The sequence below is a fragment of the Podarcis liolepis genome (genome assembly GCF_965112155.1).
Source record: "Podarcis liolepis genome assembly, chromosome: Z".
Taxonomy (NCBI): domain Eukaryota; kingdom Metazoa; phylum Chordata; class Lepidosauria; order Squamata; family Lacertidae; genus Podarcis; species Podarcis liolepis.
Window position 1 is genome coordinate 29,690,039 of NC_139570.1, and position 23,001 is coordinate 29,713,039.

A 23,001-nucleotide genomic window follows, 5' to 3' on the forward strand; every position below is an offset into this window, starting at 1 on the left:
ACCTTCTGGTCAGTTTTTGAAATGCGCCAAGTGCATTTTGAACCTTACTATCGGCCACTTGAGACCATATGAAGATGCCTGGGTGCCAGGGTGGTGCCTGACGTCTCCACCACCTGGGAGGTTCATGCCTGGGGATCTTTGGATCTTGACTGTTTTCACACACTAATAGTACATCCAGTAGAATTCTGTCAGTTATATTTTATCTTCACAATCAGAATGGATTTCAGGAACCAAAATGCTTTTTCTCTGCAGCCTGAGCAGGTGTAGTGAACAGTGTTAGAGTTACCGGTAATTGTTGTAGCTTGTCCTCACTTACTCTACCCCCACTGCCTTGCTCACAGTTGTAAAGAATGTTCTTATGTCTTATGAATGGTCTGTGTCACCATTAAGAAAAAGAGGTAGGAATAGGCCAATATATATGTTGGCTGTCTCTGGATAAAGCAATTTTTCTACTTTAAGTTTTCAAAGTTCTTAACCTAGCACAAGGTTGTCATCTGAACTAGCCAGATGCTTAAGTGAGAATCAATTACAGTCAGTCCATCATTTGAAAAATGAAACTTTAGAGCTGTCTTGCCCAAAAATGGCAACTAAACATTCCATTTTTGTGACTGTAACGGGGGGTGGATCTACAAGCAGAAAGAAAATGCTATAAATAAGTTAGAAATTAAATTGTTATAACAAAAGGGGAAAACACTATGGAAAATCACAAAGAAATATTTTGTTTTGCTCTCCAGCACCATCTGGAGTTTTTTGGACTAATGTAGCTGAGTCCCTGGGTTTAAGGAGCAATTAGGTGCCTAGCTTATATATCTTGAGTTTCTAACACTGGTTATTTAATTATCCAATTTAATTATTAGCTAAACCTTTAGCTGACTGTTTGGTGAGAATAATGGAGTACATGCTATATTCTGGGGCTTTTAAAAAAAATTATGGCGTGTGACTAACAACAGAAGAAGACAATACTGTATGTGGCTTTTCCTTCCAAGAATGGCTGGCAGGTGATATGTATGAAACTATATGTGTGCCTTGCACTTCCTTCATATCACAAAAACACACCTATACTGATAAATTAGGTGAGTAATTAACTAAAATATATTTGAGGTACCAGCTTGGCATACAAATGCCTTATTCATCATTTGTGAAGTGAACAAAGGCATCAGTTAAGCACAACAAGAAGCATTTATATGTAGAAATATTTGGTTAGGTCCTAGAACTGATAGCAAACATTCCTATTGTTATTTTTAAAAAGGAAGGTCATATGTTATTGAATCATTTTTCCCTGAAAGGAAGGCAAAGGAGAAAAGACCCAAACCAGAGAGTTTATGTACTATTTGGAGACCACAAATGGCCAGAGATTATTAGTTTTATTGGCTTTTTTCTTATTTTAGAAGTATTTGTACTTTAAATGATACTTCTGTGCCTTGAAGAAAGGCAGCAAAGTATACTTGCAACTTATGTGCATTTAACTTGTGCACATTCAGCTTTATGTGCTTGGCAAAAAAAATTAAGAGGGAGAAAAGGGGACAGACTCTGAGAAAAAAGACTTTGGCAATACCACATGCTACTGCGCCCATTGTGTTTTGACAGCACACGATTTTGGCTTTAGGTGCGGTCTTCAGAACATAACCCCTGTGCAAGTTGCAGGTTTGCAGAATAGAAGTATTGAAAATAATATGTAAGTTAATTGCTGTATTACAATGCCTAGTATTCAAATACTGTCTCCATCATGAATTTACTAAGTGTCCAGAGCAAGCCACTGTTGAGGTGTAGCTGCCTATCTACAGCAAGAGTGGCTATAGTTCCCATCATTATTTAGATTATGAATCAGTGCATATTTTTGAAACATGGAAATGTTATGCCCGTTGTGCATGTGGAATTAAAAAACAACAACTAATTCTTCAATTCATCTTGGTTTGTTCATGTGTGAAGTGGCCACCCAACATTGCACAACTTGTGTGACCCACCAAGGTGAGAACACAGAGCAAGGCATGGAGTATAGTCTGCTGGACCAGTGGTTTGCAACCAGTGGGCTGTGGCACCCTGGGGTGACTTGAGGAGCAATCGGGGAGCCTCCGGGGGTAGCTCGTCCTTTCTTTAACTTGCAGCCCATATCTTTCTGCATTACCTCGTAATCTCCCTGCATCCCTTTCTCTCCCCCCCCCCATATTTATTTTCTTAAAATCTCCCCCCAAAACAAAAAGCTTTACAGTTCCTTAGGTTTACACAGAGGGCTTTAGAAATGCAAGAAAATAGCAAAGTAGTTGTGCTTGGATGTGTGTGTGTCCTATAAGAAGAGATTTAAAAATAACAATATTTTAGTGGTTTGTTTGATTCTTATGGGTTCTTTGTAGGTCTTGTTGCAAAAGAAGACCAGAGAATTGTGTGTGTTTTTGTTAAAGACACACTACTAAGTTGTTTTTATTTGCCTTGTGCATTGGTGATGTCATCTAAGTGATTATGGTGACTTCTTTACACATAACCAAGGTGTTCTTGTCTTCAGTTCCTTACTTTGGGAGAATATTTTATTCTCTTCTTAACACTATATCCATGTACTGCCTTGGCTCTGCTCTCTGCTGCCTAATGTTAAAAAATGTAAAGTAGCTCTCTTTAGTGGTTTCTTCTAGTGCTGGAGAGAACAAAGGGGCGTTGTCTACTGCTTTGTCATGAGAGTGTAGTGTGAAAGTTGGAGAGACTAGCCTCCCTCAATTCATCATTTCAGGCTCTTTGAATGAAAAACAGCAGTTGATGAGCTATTCCATCTCTTTAGTTAAAAGATAACACTAACTGAGAACTTTGGGATCATAAGTTTTAAATTGTATTTGTCTTCCATGTGCTTTGTTTCCTATTTTTTTATGCTTCTTTGTGAATAATTTTTTTTAACAAGCAAGTTACACTTTTATTAAACTTAAAGTATCTCTGACAGGACTTGCTTAATTTCATGATGCACAAAAATGTAAATGTAAATTGTGTAGATAAAGGACAGGATGCAGAGAACTGTACAACTAACTTTTTGTGCCCATGAGGGCATTAGATTATATTTCCAAAACGCCAGTCCCTTGTGCCATTTCACAAGACATACTTTGAAACTTAGTTGAGTTTTAAAAGTAAATTGGGCCTTCGAAAGTGTGCTAATGAAAGAGAACATAAAAATAAAAATCTTTGCTCATCTGCAATTGTATCATGGGTGTGAACCTATGGCAAGTTTTTGGACTCCCGCCAGTGTATGCCAAGCCAAGAATTTAAACTTTGGTTGGCTTATCTGAACTCAGTGGGTGTCAGTGCTTAGAACTGACTGGCAAGGAGGGAAGTTCAGAGTGCTAAGTTCAGGGAAGCTGAGCTGTAAGCAAATTAACTTCCGCATTTGTGCATTCACAGGCAAGCTCTCTGCTTTTGTCCAGCAACACAGAGTTAACAGTGAAGCTTCAAGCTAAGCTTTCTGCAATTTTACACCATTTTTTTTCTTTTTGAGCTAGTGTTGCGTTTTTGTTTACATTCCCAAGTTTGAAGTTCTGTGTTTAGATTCAAGTCATATTTTAGCTAGTTATTCACTGAAAAAACAAGGTTTATTTTCTTAACATTATGTAATACATCACTGCTCATTCCCGGACACCTTCCCTATATAGAGAGGTGTGAAACAGGGTTGTGTTCTTGCCCCAACTCTTTTTGGCAAATACTTCTCCCTGGTAGTCTCCTATGCCTTTGGAGCAATGGGGGTCTGTTCAACCTGGCATGTCTCTGCGCCAAGACAAAAGTGTTGCGGATCCTTATCCAAGAGATTTTGTTTTCAGATGACACAGTTCCTGGAAACAGATGGTCAGGTTTTACATCTATAGCAGTGACCAGAGGAGGAATGGCCACTTGGAACAGAAAGCAGAAATGCCATGGTTCATCTGCAGCAGCACAACTGGACACCTTCATCTGCCTCAGCTGTAACAAAACATGTCACCCCTATATCAGTCTCTACAGCCACAGCAGGTGCTGTAACCTTCCAAAAGTTTGACTTCACCCCCAAAGGCGCACTCCTCCATGGTCTCCCGAGACAGACGGATTTCAACTATTCTTAGGGGCTGTGGAGATCACATTGACTACTTAATCTTCATACCATTGTGGTTCAATATAGCATGATATTATTAGTCAGGTTAAAATGTAGTTGTTCAGTGAACTAGTATTTACAGAAAACATCTCAACCTGTGCAAATTACAGTTGTTACAGCAATCTTCTAAAAGAAGGTAAAGAGCATAATATGGTGGGAAATGCATCTTAGCCAAATCCCCTTTTATCTATTATTTGAACTTAGTTACGTGAAAACCATCTTTTGTTAAAGTTAATTTGCACCTGCTACTTAACTGCCACCTAAACTTCTTGTTCTGTGTCTGTATTTGTAATAGGGTAATAATCTTTATTGAAATTGTTATGTGACAAACAGAGCTTTTATACCATAAGGTGTAAAAATAGCAGGTGAATATGAAATTCTAAAACCCCTTGTTTTGTACATGTTTTGTGTTTAGGGTTTTTCAAGAGATTTTGGGAAGTAAAAAAGCTTCATTAACATGTAACCTTGAAATTTTGGATCCCCTCCAAACTGATGCCAAAGTTTTGTGGTGCAAAACCTGTGTTTTGTGTTACCCCCAAACTGAATACAGTGGTACCTCAGGTTACATGTGCTTCAGGTAATATCTGTTCTTATCCTGAAGCAAAGTTCTTAACCTGAAGCACTATTTCTGGGTTAGCGGAGTCTGTAACCTGAAGCGTATGTAACCTGAAGCATATGTAACCCGAGGTACCACTGTACTCCAATTTAATAGCAAGCTCTCTATTTTGATCTGATCAAGTGTTAATTTACAAATTGCCAAACATCTTGTGAACTCTTCAGGAATATTATGTAGAGGGTAGTTATATATGAGGGCTATATGTCCATTTTTTATTCTGGAAATTTATACAATTTGAATTAATTGTTCATTCCTTACACAGTATCCCAGTTTCTCCAAAGATGATGATATTGTCAGCATGAAAGGAAGGCTTTAATTACCTGTTTTCCTAATGACCTCATTCTATCTGTTTGGAATTTATGTAAACAAGGGCTTGGTCACATTTGAATTGCAGAGATAATTGTATTATTCCACATTTGTTGTTTGGGTCAATCTTCCAGGGATTTGTGCACACAGATGATGGTACAATTGTAGGCCTGTCATCCTTTTTGCTGTTGGATATTTTTGGACCAAGTACAGGTTGCAGTGCTTATTGGTGACAATACCATGTACTCTACTTCCCCTGGCCTTTATTTACCTTTGGATAAAATAGTCTGAATGAAATCGCAGGTTGCTTGTCGCAGAAAGGCATATATTTAAAGCATCACATAATGGCCTGTGACATAGTGGTGGTTTCCATTATGGAAAATCTTGCCTATATGCACCTGACATTTTTGTTAGGGTATTCTTTTAGTTTATGTGTTTATTTGGAAAAATTACGGAATGCAAGCAATGCTTTGTTTGATTATGCATCTTGATCAATGTACATGATATTTTATGAAGTTCTGTCCCATCTCCATACCTCCAAAAAATTAACTCCAAGGATCTTATATTCTAGAACTTGACATTTGGAAGCCCACCCAACACCCATGTAGCTCCATGGTCAGACAAGCAGGCAGAGGAAGGTGCTGGGGAAGCAACAAGGTGGGAGCCATAGACACACAGAGTAGCAGCCTCCAATGGCTCACTGCATGCAGCAAATGGGAACTCAGTATACATCTGGGAAGGGGTCCCACTTCCAGTTGCATGACTAGCAAAAAGATAACAATTTCTGGACAAAAGCAGTGGAGCTCGTGGGACAAATCCACAATGCAAACTCTGTGGAACAGCTCCCTATCTCATGGGTAGGCAGACTAAGGCCCGGGGGCCGGGTCTGGCCCAATCACCTTCTAAATTCGGCCTGCGGACAGTCCAGGAATCAGCGTGTTTCACATGAGTAGAATGTGTCCTTTTATTTAAAATGCATAGCTGGGTTATTTGTGGGGCCTGCCTGGTGTTTTTACATGAGTAGAATGTGTGCTTTTATTTAAAATGCATCTCTGGGTTATTTGTGGGGCATAGGAATTCTTTCATCCCCCCCCCCCAAAAAATTGTCTGGCCCCCCACAAGATCTGAGGGACAGTGAACTGGCCCTCTGCTGAAAACGTTTGCTGATAATAGATGCTGGGTGTACAGAGGCTGCAGATGGAATCCCACCTGAGTAAAATGTGTTTTGCATAAAGTTCAAATTCAGGGTATAACCCCTCACTACATAAGGTGAAGTGGGGGGATCCTCACTCCAAATACGGCTCAATCAATCAGGAGGAGTGCTGCATGAACCAATAGCCTGGCATCTGCATGGACCAACCAGACCTTCTGGTCAGTTTTTGAAATGCGCCAAGTGCATTTTGAACCTTACTATCGGCCACTTGAGACCATATGAAGATGCCTGGGTGCCAGGGTGGCATCTGACGTCTCCACCACCTGGAGGTTCATGCCTGGGGATCTTTGGATCTTGACTGTTTTCACACACTAATAGTACATCCAGTAGAGTTCTGTCAGTTATATTTTATCTGCACAATCAGAATGGATTTCAGGAACCAAAATGCTTTTTCTCTGCAGCCGGAGCAGGTGTAGTGAACAGTGTTAGAATTAATTGTTGTAGCTTGTCTTCGCTTATCCCACCCCAGACGTATACTAATATATCTGTTAATCACAGTCAATCCATCATTTTTAAAAAATAAGACTTTAGAGCCGTCTTACTCCCAAATGGCAACTAGACATTTCATTTTGCTGACTGCAACCTTGGTCTAAGGAGCCATTTGGTGCCTAACATATATTTGAGTTTCTAACACTGCTTCTGGCCCAGCCTTTGCATACCCCTAAACATTTTGTGAATCTAAGTTTGGCCTCATTATCAGCCTTTGTGACCAATCCATGTGCACACCCTTTATTTTGCCTTCTACATCAGATCTGCTGGGTAGCATCATAAAGGATTTGACTGCCCCTCCCTACATTACGTATCCCTTTACACCTTCCATCTACCCCGTCCCAGTGTGTCATACACCCTGATAACAGCAGATTGGGTGAAGTCAAAGCCATTATTGAACCTGCCCAAGATGGAGTAAATCCCAAAAAAGTGTGCATGAGGTTGTCAGTGCATGAGGTTGCCAGCAGGGCTCCTGAGCCTCAGGTTGGAGTGCCTGGCTTAGAAAAATACAAGAGTGGATTCCCCCCGCCCTACTGTGTGTCTGCCCTTGACATAAAAAAAAAGTTGGACTGCTGTTCTTGTCCACAGCATAATGTACAGGCACCTCCCCACTCACACGTGACCATGTATACACATGTTGCTGGTCAGTGCTTCCCCCCCCAAAAAAAATGTTTAGGGGTACTCTCATTTTCTTACTCATGTTGAAATACTGCCCCTCAGTTAGGCCAAACTTAGATTCACAAAATGTTTAGGGGTATACATACCCCTGTGTCTCCCGAGCACTGGTGCCGGTATATAAATAGATAGAATCCTACCAGGAAATGGCAGGAGATAGCTGGAGAGTCCTTGTGGTTTGGACATCCATGAGGATGTCTGTGAGGGTGGAGGAAGCCCCGAAGGGATCTGAGGTGTGATGGGGCTTTGTTTAGACTATGCTTACAGCTGGTGTGTGGGGTAGCGCAGGCTACAGGAAAGCAGCCACTTTCCTGCTCATCCTCCAGCCTCCAACTGGCCCCAGAGCTTAAACCCTAGATATTTTGGTCTGGATTGGAGAAAGAGTGGGAGAGAAAGCTGGAGAGCAGGAAAAAGTTGGCATTAGAGGATGCTCCTCACATTACGTGATTTCACTTATATGTAGTGGGGCTTGGAACATAACCTCCACCTAAGTGGTGGGGATACCTGCATAAAGCCATCAAGTTTGCTATGTAAAAAATAGGCTTTTCTCCAACACACTCTTCCTTTCCCAGGTGTCTTCATGGCATTTCATAACTGAAACCTTCCTGTGCTGCTTCTGCTCTTTGGATGGGTAGAAATCCAGTATTTCAGATGGATATCCCCAATTAATGTGTACTGGATTCTGCAGTTAGGTCACAAGATCACACTTGATAATACTCTTTTAAAAATATAATGACAATTTTAGTGGGTGCATGGAAGTACTTTGAGAATTTCTATAGCCCTGTCTTTACAGGTGGCACATGGTCTTTGTTAAGTTTCATGTAAGATAAGTAGTCCAGTGGGCCGGAAATTAACATAGGCCATTTTTTGCCTGAGTACAAATACCACATCTGTTATTCTTCTTTTACATCTTTCAGGAATGTGAAGCAGTCAATAGAATGGATCCAGTATCAGGTGCCAGATCAATTGATGTTTGTGTGGAGGGAATGACATGCAATTCTTGTGTACAGACTATCGAGCAGCATATTGGAAAACTAAATGGGGTTCACCATATTAAAGTAAGTATATTTTTTCACATTGTTACCTGATCAAAGGGTATATGAGGTGTGGTAGGCCGTGTTCGGCTAAGCAGTTCACAGGATATAATTCATCTAAAGTTTTTTTGAAGAGCACCATCTGGGTTCTTGCTAAGAGATCAAGTTGTGCACTAAGGGATTAAGTTGTGCACTTTGGAAATACTATTCTTAATGACGGGGGAAATAGTATACGTTTACTGCTGTTTCGGAGAGCATGTATTTTGGTTATCTTACATATAATTGCAGGTAAATCAATCATTTCTACCTTAGGCAAACGCAGAGCAGAGAAGCTATGTTAGTTAAATAGATTACGTTTGTGTAATTAAATCATAAGAGTGGCTTCCTGGTTGTGTTTTGCCTAAGGAAAATAATAAAATTTGGAATTAATGTAATTGGCTTTTTAGTGGCATCAGTTTGCCCTTTGGAAAATTGAAATAGTCAGAAAAGAACTCAGCTTGTTGAAAGCAAATCCAATTTTGAGACAGTTGCCCTGTCTGATGTGAAAAGCTAGTGATGTCAGCAAGGTTGTGTATGAAGTACAAATTATTTTCTGCTTCTACTAATTCATCAGTTCCTTATTCTCTATCCTAGTTAGTGAATTCCTGACTTTTCTATCCCTATTGAAAAAGTTCAGGATCAGTTTTAAAACAGTTTTAACAGCTACATTTCTCAAAATGAAATATATCCTCTCTTTTTCAAAGATCTCTTTGTCACTCACATCATTTGGCTGTTTTTCCTGGAACAGGTTTTGATTAGCTGGTCAGGCACCAGAAGTTCAGTTCCATGGGGCTCGGAGAAGGAAGAGAAATTCAGAGTAAATGTTATAGTTCTTGCTGAAACCATCACACTAATCAGTGAACTAGAACAAGGTGGGTGGGTGGGAACGGTAACTCTGAAGACAGATGGAGATGTTCAGAGTGACATGGGTCACTCCTCCAAGTATGAGCCACCCAGGATATGACTGGACTCCTGCTGGACGACAGTAGGGAGCATGAATCTGGACAAGTGGGGAGTCACTTGACGAACACATCAAGATATTAAAGGGTCTGGAAACTAAGCATTATGAGGAATGGTTGAGGGAACTAGGTTTGTTTAGCTTAGAAAAGAGGAGACTGAGAGAAGACATGGTAGCCATCTCCAGACTTCTCAATGGGTGTCACATGGAAGATGGAGCAAACTTGTATTCTCCTGCTCTGGAGGCTAGGACATGAACAAAGGGATTCAAGTTACAAGAAAGGATTTATAAGAGCTGTTTGACAGTGGAACATACTCCCTTGGGAGGTGGTGGACACGCCTTGGTTCAGGAAAGGTTCAGCTATCTTTCAGTGATGTTTTAGTTGATATTCTTGCATTGCAGGGGGTTGGACTACTAGGTGATTCTCAGGATCCCTTTGAACTCTACAGTTCAGTTATTCTAAGTCTATACCGGCTCTTTTCTTTCTCTCTTTAACCTTTTAACCTGTAGAGTTTCATTTCAAGCCTGATCAGTGCAAGGGACACTGCAACATGGGATTAGTATAATCTTCGCTGTATGTAGAGTGTTATGTATGCTTAGGGCACTTTGGAAAGTGCTGTGTGAGAAATTTATACTGTATTATGTGTGTGATACTCAGAAAGAGTCTGGCCACTTTTATTGTGACTCATCTTGTAGCCAGTCATCTTGTCTTACAGATAAATCCAAGTTAATTTGTGGTTTAATAGGTACAGTCTTACACTTCCTTCTCAGATGAGTGGAATCACGTGCAGGGTGTCACTATAATAGGACAAAGCTGCCTGATATGTTAACGCCACCTTGAGATTTTAATCTTTGTTTGGCAAAGTTGTCTAACATGTTTTTTCTTTTTTTCTTTTTCTGCTTTCCCTTCAAGGTTTCACTGGAAAATAAGAATGCAGCCATTATTTATAACCCAAAAAAGCAAACTCCAGAGTCACTACAAGAAGCTATAGATGACATGGGATTTGATGCTACACTTACTAATGCAAACTCTAAACCTGTTTTAGCAGACACTATTTTTCTTACAATACCAGCTCAATCAGCATTAACATGTGAAGAAATCCGTACCAACCTCCTGCAAACCAAGGGCATCTTGGATGTGAAAAGCTCTTCTGACAGAAAGTCTGTAGTTGTAACATTTGTCTCCTCTATTATAAATGGCAAGCAGATCAACCAAATAGTGCCAGAATTCAGTTCAGAGAATGTAGTGCATGAAATAAATCCTGGAATGTCTGAAGATTCAAATTTATTCCAAACAAGCGATGTTGCATTAAGGATGAAAGTAGAGGGGATGACCTGCCATTCTTGCACTAGCACTATTGAAGGAAAGATTGGCAAACTGCAAGGTGTCACACGAATTAAAGGTAATTAAAACGGATTAGAGTTTGGTTTTTCCTGGCCTTATATGTTGCTTGATCATTTCCCACGAGTTTTCCAGTATTGCAACCCTTTATTTGGTATACCCAGCTAGGTAACTGAGTGGACTCTTTCTTTTACCCTATTCTGTGTAGAGTTTGCAGCCAAATCACAAATGCATGCTTTGCTGGACAAGCACAGGCTAGTACACAGAGAGTTCATAGAGAGGACCCTTTATGTGTCCACTTCCCCTGCCTCCTCTGGGCAGGTATTCTGTAACAAAGGCAATATTCCTTTATACTTTATTCTGCCTCTGAGGAGACTCTTTCCACCATGCGTCCAAACTGATCAGGCATGTGTCTGGGGGCTTTCAGACACACACTACCTATTTTGAAGCCAGCTTCTTTATTTTGTACCTAGGAAGTTTTCTTTTTGTATTAAGATTTTTACTAAAGTTTTTTATAATGCAATAAAATATAGAAAACTAAATTTAAAAAGAGACAAAAACAGCTGCAAAAGAAATAGGGGAAAAAGAAAAACAAAGAAGCAGAAAGAAGGATGGAAAGAGAAGGAAAGGAAATTTTAAAAATGAGAGAAAGAGAAAAGAAGCAAGAAAGAGAGATAAAAAGTACTCTGATTTTCCATCTGTCAGTTTCATTTCAAAAAGTTATTTAATACGTTCATGGGAATATCCATCTTCTCCACTTTCTGTTAATATTTCTCTTAAGTCCAACTCTCTCAAAAGCATTCATTTCCTTTCCCCTTGAAAAGTCCAAGAAGGGTTCCCAATTATTTTTATTAGTAATAAATTTCAGCTGTGCTTTTTCTTTAAAGTCTTTCCACTGTGATCGCATGTTAAAATAATATTCCACAATAATTTTCTTGTTACAGATCCTTTAATTCACACCCGGTTCAGTATATTCAATTTCCATTTTCTGTTGTGGTGCAATTGTGTGCTGTAGAATGAGTGGTGTTAATAGCAAAAGAAGACAAAGCTATGTTAGTAGACAGAGGCTCATTTGAGGGTGGCAGAACTTCCCCAATTGCATGACACAGTTTATCACTTTCCCATAGGGACAGTGCTCCTCCCACTTTGAAAGCTAAACCCCACCATTGCATGCATGTGACCCGTCTGTGTTGCACACTGTATTATGCACTGGTATGTCTGTGATTTTGCAGCCTTTCCCCACCTGGCTTGCCAGTGGCAGCAGACCTTTCAGAGGTGGGCAAGAGGTTGGATTGGCCTGCTAACGTGGAGGAGGAAACCAGGATTTTAGGTGAAACACCATTAGGGAAACATACTAACAATTCACCATTTATCTTCTAGTCTCCCTGGACAATCAGGAAGCTGTGGTGGTTTATCAGCCTCATCTCATCACATCGGAGGAAATAAAAAACCAAATAGAAGCTGCTGGTTTCATGGCATCGATAAAGAAGCAGCCTAAGCCCCTCAAACTTGGTGCTATTGATGTAGAGCGGCTGAAGAACACACAAACCAAATGCTCAGAAAAAGCTCCGCAAGAATCTCCAGAGTACACACAATGTTTGAAGACCATAACATTCCGAGTTGATGGCATGCACTGCAATTCATGTGTCTTCAATATTCAAAGCAGCATATCAGCACTCCCTGCAGTAACTAGTATAGCGGTTTCTTTAGAGGAAAAATCTGCCATTGTAAAGTACAATCCCAGCCTAATCAGCATAAGTGCACTGAGAAGAGCCATAGAAGCAGTATCCCCAGAGACTTTTAAGGTCAGCCTTTTTGACGGACATGAAAATGCTGCACTTCTGAACACACCTAAATCTCCGCTGAAATCTCCAAGAGCTGTCAACAGCACCATGCACCATCCCTTGACATGCATTACCGTAATAAATATAGAAGGAATGACCTGCAATTCTTGTGTACAGACAATTGAGAGAGTAATTTCCCAGAAGCCAGGAGTGAAGGCAATACATGTGTCTCTTCTGAACCATAATGGGACTATAGAATATGACCCCATGCAGACCTCTCCAGATGACTTAAGGAATGGCATTGAGGATATGGGTTTTGATGCATCCTTAACAGGTGATAGCTCTTTAAATTATGCTTATAGAGCAAATCCAGCTGCTATTTTGAAAGGTAGCTTTCTCTGGAGGGGGTTGTGCAGATCCACATGGTAATTATAATCTCTTAATACTGATTCTGAAATGGCCTAACCAGGAGGCACCCTAGTTTTTTTAGGGTGGGGGCACAGGAAAGGAAATATTGGGTGTCATTAAAGGCAGCTGATTTGGAGATGGGCAGGTCTGCCCCGCTGTGTAATTCCAACAACATGTTGTTCTGCATAGCCCCACTGAAATGAATAGGTCTGTAAGATGCCACATGGAATGGTGTATCTAATTGAGTGTTGCTGATCTCTTCAAAGATGTGGGAAGATGCCCCTCCTCCAGCTCTACATGCTTGCTTTCTACATGTATGCTGTACAAGCATGTGCTTCAAACAATTGTTTCGTGTTCATGCTTATTATCTTAGAATATCTGTAGTGTTGTGAGTGGTTGCTAGCCTTTATGTTTCGACATAAAGCAAGCATGCCTACTAAAGAGAAAAGATGCCTTATGGTTTCTGTTTAATTGGAAAGGATATCCTAAGGGTAATTTTCCAATTAGGAAGCATGGGATTTGCTATTTTCTACTTCTCAAATTCAAAGGTATCTTCTGGGCTCAGCTAGAAATAAGGTAGACTGGGAGAGCTGATATTTTTGGCTCCTCCAGATGTGAAATGAATGCATCAAATGCCCCTGGGACTAACATAGTTGCAGCAGTTGTTCAAACACATTAAAATTATTCTTTTCTGTTCCCAGGTCCCGCAAGTACAGAACCTTTGGTGCTAATAACTCAGCCCTCACAGGAAAGGCTGGCAGAATCTCAGGATAATAAACACTTCAAAATGGAAGCTCACTCCAACCTCTCCCCCATCCACAATAACCAGGATGCAAATGCACCTTCCAAGTGCTACATTCAAGTCACTGGCATGACATGTGCTTCCTGTGTGGCGAACATTGAAAGGAATCTAAAGAGAGAAGATGGTGAGATATACATTAGTAAAATGGCTTTAAGTTTCCTGACACCATTTTAGTGATCCTTAAACTGACCGTTTAAAGCTCAGGTGACACATATATGTAGGCCCTTCAGGGATTCTGATTATACAATTTAAATTATGAGGCTTGCATCTTTAGCAGGGATGAAGGAATGGAGTGGTACGTTGTGGGAGTGAGTGCCAGGAGAAGAGCTAGTAGCATTTGCCATTCATTATCATAAGACTTAACAATCTTCCAGTCTTCTCTGTGTCTCTTGTGGCAGAAAATAGAAGGTGGAATCCATAATTCTTCACTGCCAGCTATCAGTTTTGGTTCCCTCTCTAAACTCTTAAGGGCTAGCAGCCAAGAAATAGGATAGTGTATTTTAGTGGCTGCCTTTCAGAAAAGATCTGAAAGAGGATCCAAAGGCACTGCTGTCACAGCAGCACAATGACTGTGTAGCTTTCCCCTTCATTGCAGGGGTTTATTATTATAATACATTCAGTTTATATGCCACACTTTATCTGAAGATCCCATGGCGGTGTACAACATTAAAAACATAATTTACAGAGCGTAATAATAAAAAACAGTAAAACTATCACAGAAAGAATCTTAATAACAGTTCCCCCCTCTCCCACTTTTAAAAGGCCATAGATTGTTTAATGGCCAAAGAAGAATGTTTTTGCCTGGTGCCTAAAGACATGTACAGTAGTACCTCGGGTTGCATACACTTCAGGTTACATATGGTATGCTTCAGGATACAGACTCCGCTAACCCAGAATTAGTACTTCGGGTTAAGAACTTTGCTTCAGGATGAGAACAGAAATCACGTGAGGGTGACACGCAGCAGCGGGAGGCCTCATTAGCTAAAGTGGTGCTTCAGGTTAAAAACAGTTTCAGGTTAAGAACGGACCTCCAGAATGAATTAAGTACGTAACCGGAAGGTACCACTGTAATGCATTAGAAATTGGGAAGAGGAGACAGACTGGAGGGTGCTAGGGAGGTTGTCTGAGGACACTGTGGTTTCCACAGGTGCTGCATTGGGAACTTCCACACAAAACAATATTGTATACTTTCTTTGTAATGGCCACAAAAACCATATTCACTTTTTTTCTAACTTTAATCTACATTGAATATATGAAGTGAAGTGGAATGTGGAGAAGTAGTTACTGTATTTTTTGCCCTATAGGACGCACTTTTTCCCCTCCAAAAATGAAGGGGAAATCTGTGTGCGTCCTATGGGGCGAATACAGGCTTTCGCTGAAGCTTGGAGAGCGAGAGGGGTCGGTGCGCACCGACCCCTCCCGCTCTCCAGGCTTCAGGAAGCTATCAGCAAGCCTGGGGAGCCCGCGGGAGTTCCCGCAGGGCTCCCTAGGCTGTGGATAGCAGCCTGCCGGAGCGCCCTGAAGCAGAGCACCCTGCGCGCCGGGCAGACATCCGCAGCGTGGGGAGCCCTGCAGGAGTTCCCGCAGGGCTCCCCACGCTGCGGATAGCAGCCTGCCGCCCGGTGCGCGAGGCGCCCTGAAGCAGAGCGCCCTGCGCGCTGGGCAAACATCCGCAGCCTGGGGAGCCCTGCAGGAGTTCTGGCAGGGCTCCCTACGCTGCAGATAGCAGCCCGCTGTGCGGAGCGCGCTGAAACAGAGCGCCCTGCGCTTCGGGCAGACATCGGCCAGCCCCACAAGCTCGGGGGACAGCGGGGAGGTGCAGCGCTGCCATCCCGCTGTTCCTCGACCTGGTTTGGAGGCTGGCGCTGGGGAGAAGCACGCTTCTCCCCAGCGCCAGCCCCACAAACTTGGGGGACAGCGGGGAGGCGGAGTGCCGCCATACCACTGTTCCCCGACCTGGTTTGGTTTTCCCGACCTGGTTTTGGGGGGGAAATAAAGGGGGGTTCCTTTATTCCCCCCCCAAAAAAACTAGGTGCGTCCTATGGGACGGAGCGTCCTATGGGACGAAAAATACGGTATTTATCTATTTCAGTATTTATAGCTTGTCTACCTGTTAAAAAAATCAAGGTGGCTACCAAAGCCTTTGCTTTGCTTTGATTCAGATTAGAGCCAGACGACATTCTGTGAATAAGTTGGCTACTTTAGCTGTTGCAAATAATGCCTATTATGTTCCAGTATTTCTGTTCTTACCTAATCTGTATAGAGGTATATGGCATAACTCAGCCTTCCCTAATGCGTGCTCCCCAGATGTTTTGGATTACAACTCCCATGAAACCCCAGTCATCAATGGAGTGGCGGTCCATAACATTTGAAGACTACCTGATTGCGGAAGGCTGAGCAAGATCAACCCATTGTATATTACACTCCTAATTTCTTTATGTAATGTTCCTTTGTGTGGCCTTGTGTCTCTAGGAATACACTCTGTTCTTGTTGCTCTAATGGCTGGGAAGGCAGAAGTGAGGTATAATCCTTCCATCATCCAGCCATCAGCTGTAGCGGAATTGATTAGGGACCTGGGCTTTGGAGCTACAGTTCTGGAGAACTATGATGAAGGAGATGGCACCCTGGAACTTGTCGTAAGCAAATAATTTAATAATCAATGCCACTTAACGCTCAGCCATTTTTCCTAGTGAGCTTTTCATACAAACAGGGTTAATTGAAGAAAATTCCTCTACAGATTGTGTGTAAGTAACTATGATTCCAAAGCATTTAGAGTAATTTATCTCCCCCACCTCCTCATCCTTTGCATATGTGAGAGAGTGTGTGTCAGAGAGATTACTACCTGGCTAGCTCCAGCAATTAGCTAGAGACACTTGGTGTTTTTATGGAACAATTTTTGTCAGGACTGTAGCAGGGGTGGAGTGAAGCTAATTCTTAAAATTTAAACTCAGCCTCCATGCCAGCTTGTGTTAGAGCAACAAACATTTAATCAAGTTTTCAGTATAGAAAGGGGGAAGGGGCGGAATTAAGAGAGGTGAAGTCTGAGCTCATGCCCATTTGTGCCACATTTCTAGGCCAAGTCCATCCTTTAAAGCTCTGTGTCAGAGTGATGTTGTTGTTGTTGGCACTTTCTCCGTGAAAACCCACTCCAGACTGCAGAATTGGAGCAAAGGCAACCCACAGAAAACCCAAGTTGCCATTTGTTCCAAGTCAGTGCTAAGGAGCGGGTTTTCCTAGGGAAAGTGGTGGTGGTGGGGGAATGGTCTTGGACATGAAGCTTTAAAGTGCAGATATGTGCCTTGAAAGCGTGGGGGTAGAGGTAAGTGTGATTGAGCCCTCTGTCTTGGCAGCTCAAGATTTTATTTTATTTTGGTGTGTCTGATTCATAATACAATTAAGCAACTGCTGGCCAGCTAGGTTTACGTTTATACTTTATTTATTTATTTATTTATTTCACAACATTTATACACTGCTTGATTGTAAAAACCCTTGAAGTGGTTTATAAAAGATAAAAAGTAAAATAGAAAAATATTTACAACTTTAAGGTTCATCTGTTTATAAAAAAGTATTCTGCCTTCCTTCTGAAATACTTGGTGTACTATGCAAATTAAAATAACACTGTGAAACAGTTGTGCTACAGAATCAATAAAATAAAGTTAGTGCAATTTTGGGTCATTGACTGGGAACAGTGCCATCTTCCGATTGGAATTACTTATCAACTTAATTATTTATCTCTGATGAAAGAATATTCTGCAAACAATAAACTTTTGTTTTAACAGGTGAGGGGAATGACATGTGCCTCATGTGTTCATAAAATAGAATCCACACTTATGAAAACAAAAGGGATTCTGTACAGCTCTGTAGCACTTGCAACAAATAAAGCACATATTAAGTATGATCCTGAGATAGTTGGCCCAAGAGATATTATACGGATTATAGAGGTAAGTAGTCTTGTGAATGTAGCAATTTGCTGGTTCATTTTTCACATATAAATACTACCGTGTTAGTGGAACATATTTTGCTGCTGAAGATTGTTGGTCCCATTGTGGATAGTAAAGATACCAGTAGTAGTAGTAGTAGTAGTAGTAGTAATAATAATAATAATAATAATAATAATAATAATAATAATTTATACCCCGCCCATCTGGCTGAGTTTCCCCAGCCACCCTGGGCGGCTCCCAATCAAATGTTAAAAACAGTAAAGCATTAAATAATAAACCTTCCCTGAACAGGGCTGCCTTCAGATGTCTTTTAAAGATAGGATAGCTGTTTATTTCCTTCACATCTGAAGGGAGGGTGTTCCACAGGGTGGGCGACACTACCAAGAAGGCCCTCTGTCTGGTTCCCTGTAACCTCACTTCTCGCAATGAGGGAACCGCCAGAAGGTCCTCGGCGCTGGACCTCAGTGGCCGGGCAGAACAATGGGGGCTCCTTCAGGTGTACAGGACCGAGGCCGTTTAGGGCTTTAAAGGTCAGCACCAACATTTTGAATTGTGCTCGGAAACGTACTGGGAGCCACTGCAGATCTCTCAGGACCTGTGTTATGTGGTCCCAGCAGCCAGTCCCAGTCACCAGTCTAGCTGCTGCATTCTGGATTAATTGCAGTTTCCGGGTCACCTTCAAAGGTAGCCCCACGTAGAGCGCATTGCAGTAGTCCAATCGGGAGATAACTAGAGCATGCACCACTCGGGCGAGACAGTCCGTGGGCAAGTAGGATCTTAGCCTGCAGGTAGGGTCTTAGCCTGGGGGAGGTGAGTATGGCCTCTACATACAGGATTGCAGGCCAAAGGGAGATGACTGGCAGGCCAGGTTTGACTAGAGGATCCCCATCTGTGGTTTAGATTGGCCAAAACCTTCCTGTAGGTAGGTGTACATTGTTTTATGTTGCATATTGTACAGCACCATGTTTTTAAGGTGTTAATTATTAGCAGTATATGCACAGGTGATATGCAGATATCCAGACAACTGCATGGTATCCTCAGGAAGCATGATGTGTTTGAGTGATATGTTTGCATCATTTACTGAAATACAGTTAAAACTCCTCTAACATTTTGAAACAGATTTGTGGGAGGTATCTGCTTTCTTGCGCTCTGAATGTGTTTTTCCCTAGCTTTCAAAACTGTCTGCAACATTTGTACACTACAATAAATCTCTCCCCCCCTTTTTTTTTAGAATTTAGGATTTAATGCTGTTCTCGTGAAGAAAGATAGATCTGCTAGTCACTTAGATCACAAACAGGAGATAAGGCAGTGAGTATTCTTTTATTCGTGCTCCAATCCCATTCAAGATGTTTGATTCCTTCTGTGAGAATCCAGAATGCAGTTCTGTTATAAAGCAGGGGTGGGGAATCTTTTTCTTCCAAAGAGTTCTATTTCCTCAGAAGCATTTCAATGGGCTGCATGTTCCTATCAGTCCACGATTCATGAATATTCTCTTTCATTCACTCTGGCTGTGTACACACTGTACCTTTAAAGCACATTTCCCCCTTAATGAATTCAGGGCCCTGTATTTAGTTAAAGGAATTGTAATTCTGTGAGGATTAAACTACAACGCCCAAAAGTCTTTGAACGGTGGAAATGCACTTCGCATGTTCTTTAAAGCCAATAAAGTACACACAGCCTAATTGCAATTTGCATTGAGCAAAGAGATTCCCTTTGGTTCTTCTTTTCCCAGTGGACTGCCAGCATGAGGGCCAGTCTGGATCAGGATCCTGGGCTAGAGGTCTTTAAACCATAGGCTCCTGCTGCACCTGCAACTTACATTGATGGGCTGGGGGAGACCTTCTATTAAAGTGAATCATATACCCTACTAAATGCTTCCTGTCATGCTCAAGGTGCTAGATGCATGATTTTTTCTCCATAGTGAAACACTTTCCTTTCAATGTTGTTATGATTTCTTTACTATTATCTTGTTCTCTTATTTATTAAGATGGAAACGATCCTTCCTTGTAAGCCTAATTTTCTGCATTCCTGTAATGGGACTGATGATTTACATGATGGTTATAGACAGCCAGATGTCATCCATGCACAAGGTTGCAAACATGACCAAAGAAGAAATGGAAGCATATCATTCATCAATGTTCTTAGAGCGCCAGATCCTTCCTGGCTTGTCTGTTATGAATTTGCTCTCCTTTCTGTTGTGTGTCCCTGTGCAGGCAAGTAGAAATAAATCAAATGCTAGTGTGATAGTATTTAAATTTCATGCTAAGATTCCTTTGAATGAACCATATGGAATAAAGCAGGTGGACAAACTTACTGCCAACCCTTGGCCTAATTTCTTGAGCGTGCTTGGGGGTGGGGAATGGCACAGAGATAAGGGAAGAAAAGGGGATGCCCTGCCCATTTTAGATCCAGCCCCCATCATATTATCCCTTGGGGTATGCTGCTCCCACAAGATGCAGTGATGGCCACCGAGCTGCCGTATTTTTCGCTCTATAAGATGCACCTGACCATAAGACGCACCTAGGTTTTAGAGGAGGAAAACAAGAAAAAAAATATTCTGAATCAAATGTTGTACTAAACTATTTAATAAACCTAGGGGTGATGGGCATTGTAGTTCAACAACATCTGGGGACCCACAGGTTGAGAAAGGCTGAATTACGGTATGTGAGGTGGGGCTTACCTGGCCTCCCCCCCCCCATATATTATTCAAGTTGGAAGAGGGAGGGAGGGAGGGAGGGAGAGGGAGAGCTCAAATTTGTGTGTGCCTGTGGCGGGCAGCTGCCTTGCCTCGCCTCAGAGGTAACGCTGGAACCGGAGCAAAAAGAGGAGGAGGAGACGCCGGGACAGGAGCTGTGTAAGCGGCTCTCCCATCAGCTGGGAGTAAGGGCAGAAGGGGCTGTTGTCTGTCCCTCCTCCTGCCTCGCTGTAAAGCGGCTCTCCCTTTGCTTGCTTTAAAGCTAGCCATGGAGGAGGGAAGGAAGGGGAGCCATGGCTCCTGTCCATCCCTCCTCCGCGGCATTCGCTTCATAAGACGCACAGACATTTCCCCGTACGTTTTAGGAGGAAAAAAGTGTGTCTTATGGAGTGAAAAATACGGTAGATGCTTTTAGAAGAGGGTTAGAGAAATTCATGGATGAGAGGGCTATTGATGGTTACTAATCAGAAAGGCTTTGCTCTTCCTTCCACATTTGGAGGCAGCAGTGCTTCTGGACACCAGTTGCTGGAAGCTACATGAGGGAAGAGGGCCCTTTTGCTCAGTTTCTGCATGCTGGTTTCCCTCAAGCATCTGGTTGGTCACTGTGAGAATAGGATGCTGGACTAGATAGACCATTGGCCTGACCCAGCAGGATCTTCTTGTGTTCTTATTAGCTGAAAGCACATTAGGCCCTGTAGTCTAAGTTACTTTTACTGTATTGCTACCCCTCTAGACAAAAATCTGAAATATTAATGCTTGTTCCTTTTAAGTTTTATTAGGATGGAACAAAATGCAAGAATAAGCTCCACACTTCAACAATGCCTCTCTATTAAAGCTGAGCGTCCATCAGATTTTTCTAGGCAGTCTGCTGCCTGTTTGCTTAGCCACCCTACCAGGGAGAATTAATTGAACCCAGGAGGAGAATGACAGTTCACAGATCTCCAGTCCTTATCAATAGTGTGTTTATGTGCAAAATGTAATTGTGAATTTTGCTGTGCTTGCAGTTATTTGGTGGCTGGTATTTCTACATCCAAGCTTACAAAGCACTGAAGCATAAGACTGCCAATATGGATGTGCTGATCGTTTTGGCAACCACCATTGCGTTTGCCTACTCCTTTGTTATTCTTTTGGTTGCAATGGTTGAGAGGGCAAAAGTCAACCCTGTGACTTTCTTTGACACACCACCCATGCTCTTTGTATTCATTGCATTGGGGCGATGGCTGGAACACGTGGCCAAGGTAAATATAAAAATATAAATGCTCATATATTTAGGGGGCATTTATTAAAGCACTTTCAGACTTGGCGCTGTTAGTTTTGTAAGATTATCTTAAAAGTTTAGTGCTCAGTTATTTGTCAATTACATGATGCTTGTAGGAATCCAAGAGAGAATACAGGTATGCCATTCTGTATGTGGCAGAATTGTGTTAAATATACATTTACTGTTTTCAAGACAAATACTTCGGAATGCATGCTTCTCCCACACTTAAGTCCATCTTCATCCCAAGGAGAATAACAGAAGACTGCTTTGTGTAAACTTACTTAGAACTTATTTATTTGCTAGAAGTATGGCTTGTGCTGCATACGACTTTGTTGCCTGCAATGATCTTTTAGGTGGTACTTTGAATTTAACATATGTGGCTCTATGCTTTTATAGGGTAAAACATCAGAAGCCCTTGCAAAACTGATTTCACTACAAGCAACAGAAGCAACTATTGTTACTTTAGGCCCAGACAACATCCTCTTGAGGTATTTTGCTTTACTGTAGTTTTTTAATAATTTGTTTTGAAAGGCAGCCTGAATACATTTCAGTATGTTGTGCTCATTGATTTTCCCCCTGTGCTCTTTATTTTTGTATGGCCCCATCAATATATATGGCATTTTGTAGAGAAATAGAATCAGAAGATAATCCTTCACCCTAAATAACTTGTGGTCTAAATTGTTGGTATTTGGGGGAGAGAAAGATGTGGCAAGGCTTATGGTCAAACCATGAATATGCACAGATTCAGCTGCACATGCTAAGGCTTTGTTTCAATTGTGGATAAATAAGGACTAAGGAATTTTGTGTGTCCTCTTAGTGAAGAGCAAGTTGATGTTGAGCTGGTTCAGCGGGGTGACATTGTCAAAGTGATTCCAGGAGGCAAATTTCCAGTGGACGGCCGTGTTATTGAGGGACATTCTATGGTGGACGAATCACTCATCACAGGCAAGCGGTGTTATATTTATTTCAGCGGCTGCTTGAAACTAACTAATGGTGTGGGTAGGAAGGGAAAGAGACAAAGTGAAAATTAAGACTAGGGGATGAGAGGGGGAAATGCAAAGAATTGTGTCTCTTAATGTTTTGCTGGCAAATCAATTTATGCAGGTGAAGCTATGCCTGTGACTAAAAAACCCGGCAGTACAGTCATTGCAGGCTCTATTAACCAGAATGGATCACTGCTGATCTCTGCAACCCATGTTGGATGTGACACTACTCTCTCCCAGATCGTCAAACTTGTGGAAGAAGCACAGACATCCAAGGTACTTTCAATAAGCAATAGTAGGAAGGAAGTAAAGTTTTTCAGCCTGTTTCTTCAGCTTTGATTCAGTATAGCAAATTTATGAATCAA

At 41.7% G+C, this 23,001-nt stretch overlaps 1 protein-coding gene across 4 annotated transcripts in view; it reads left to right on the forward strand.

Annotated features, from left to right (window-relative positions):
* The window catches only part of ATP7A (ATPase copper transporting alpha), a 54,339-nt gene that overhangs the window by 10,908 nt on the left and 20,430 nt on the right, over positions 1–23,001 (forward strand). For 2 of the 4 annotated variants that reach the window (XM_083484574.1, XM_083484575.1), the window contains exons 2-13: positions 8,310–8,450; positions 10,337–10,826; positions 12,146–12,883; positions 13,659–13,883; positions 16,232–16,395; positions 17,539–17,700; positions 18,932–19,008; positions 19,688–19,913; positions 21,400–21,633; positions 22,050–22,141; positions 22,471–22,598; positions 22,758–22,912. In XM_083484574.1, coding sequence (XP_083340700.1) covers positions 8,310–8,450; positions 10,337–10,826; positions 12,146–12,883; positions 13,659–13,883; positions 16,232–16,395; positions 17,539–17,700; positions 18,932–19,008; positions 19,688–19,913; positions 21,400–21,633; positions 22,050–22,141; positions 22,471–22,598; positions 22,758–22,912 — 2,832 coding nt within the window. Of the gene's footprint in view, positions 1–3,767; positions 3,976–5,586; positions 5,673–8,309; positions 8,451–10,336; positions 10,827–12,145; positions 12,884–13,658; positions 13,884–16,231; positions 16,396–17,538; positions 17,701–18,931; positions 19,009–19,687; positions 19,914–21,399; positions 21,634–22,049; positions 22,142–22,470; positions 22,599–22,757; positions 22,913–23,001 lie in introns of those variants that run through there. The other 2 variants (XM_083484573.1, XM_083484576.1) reach the window with 2 other exon arrangements.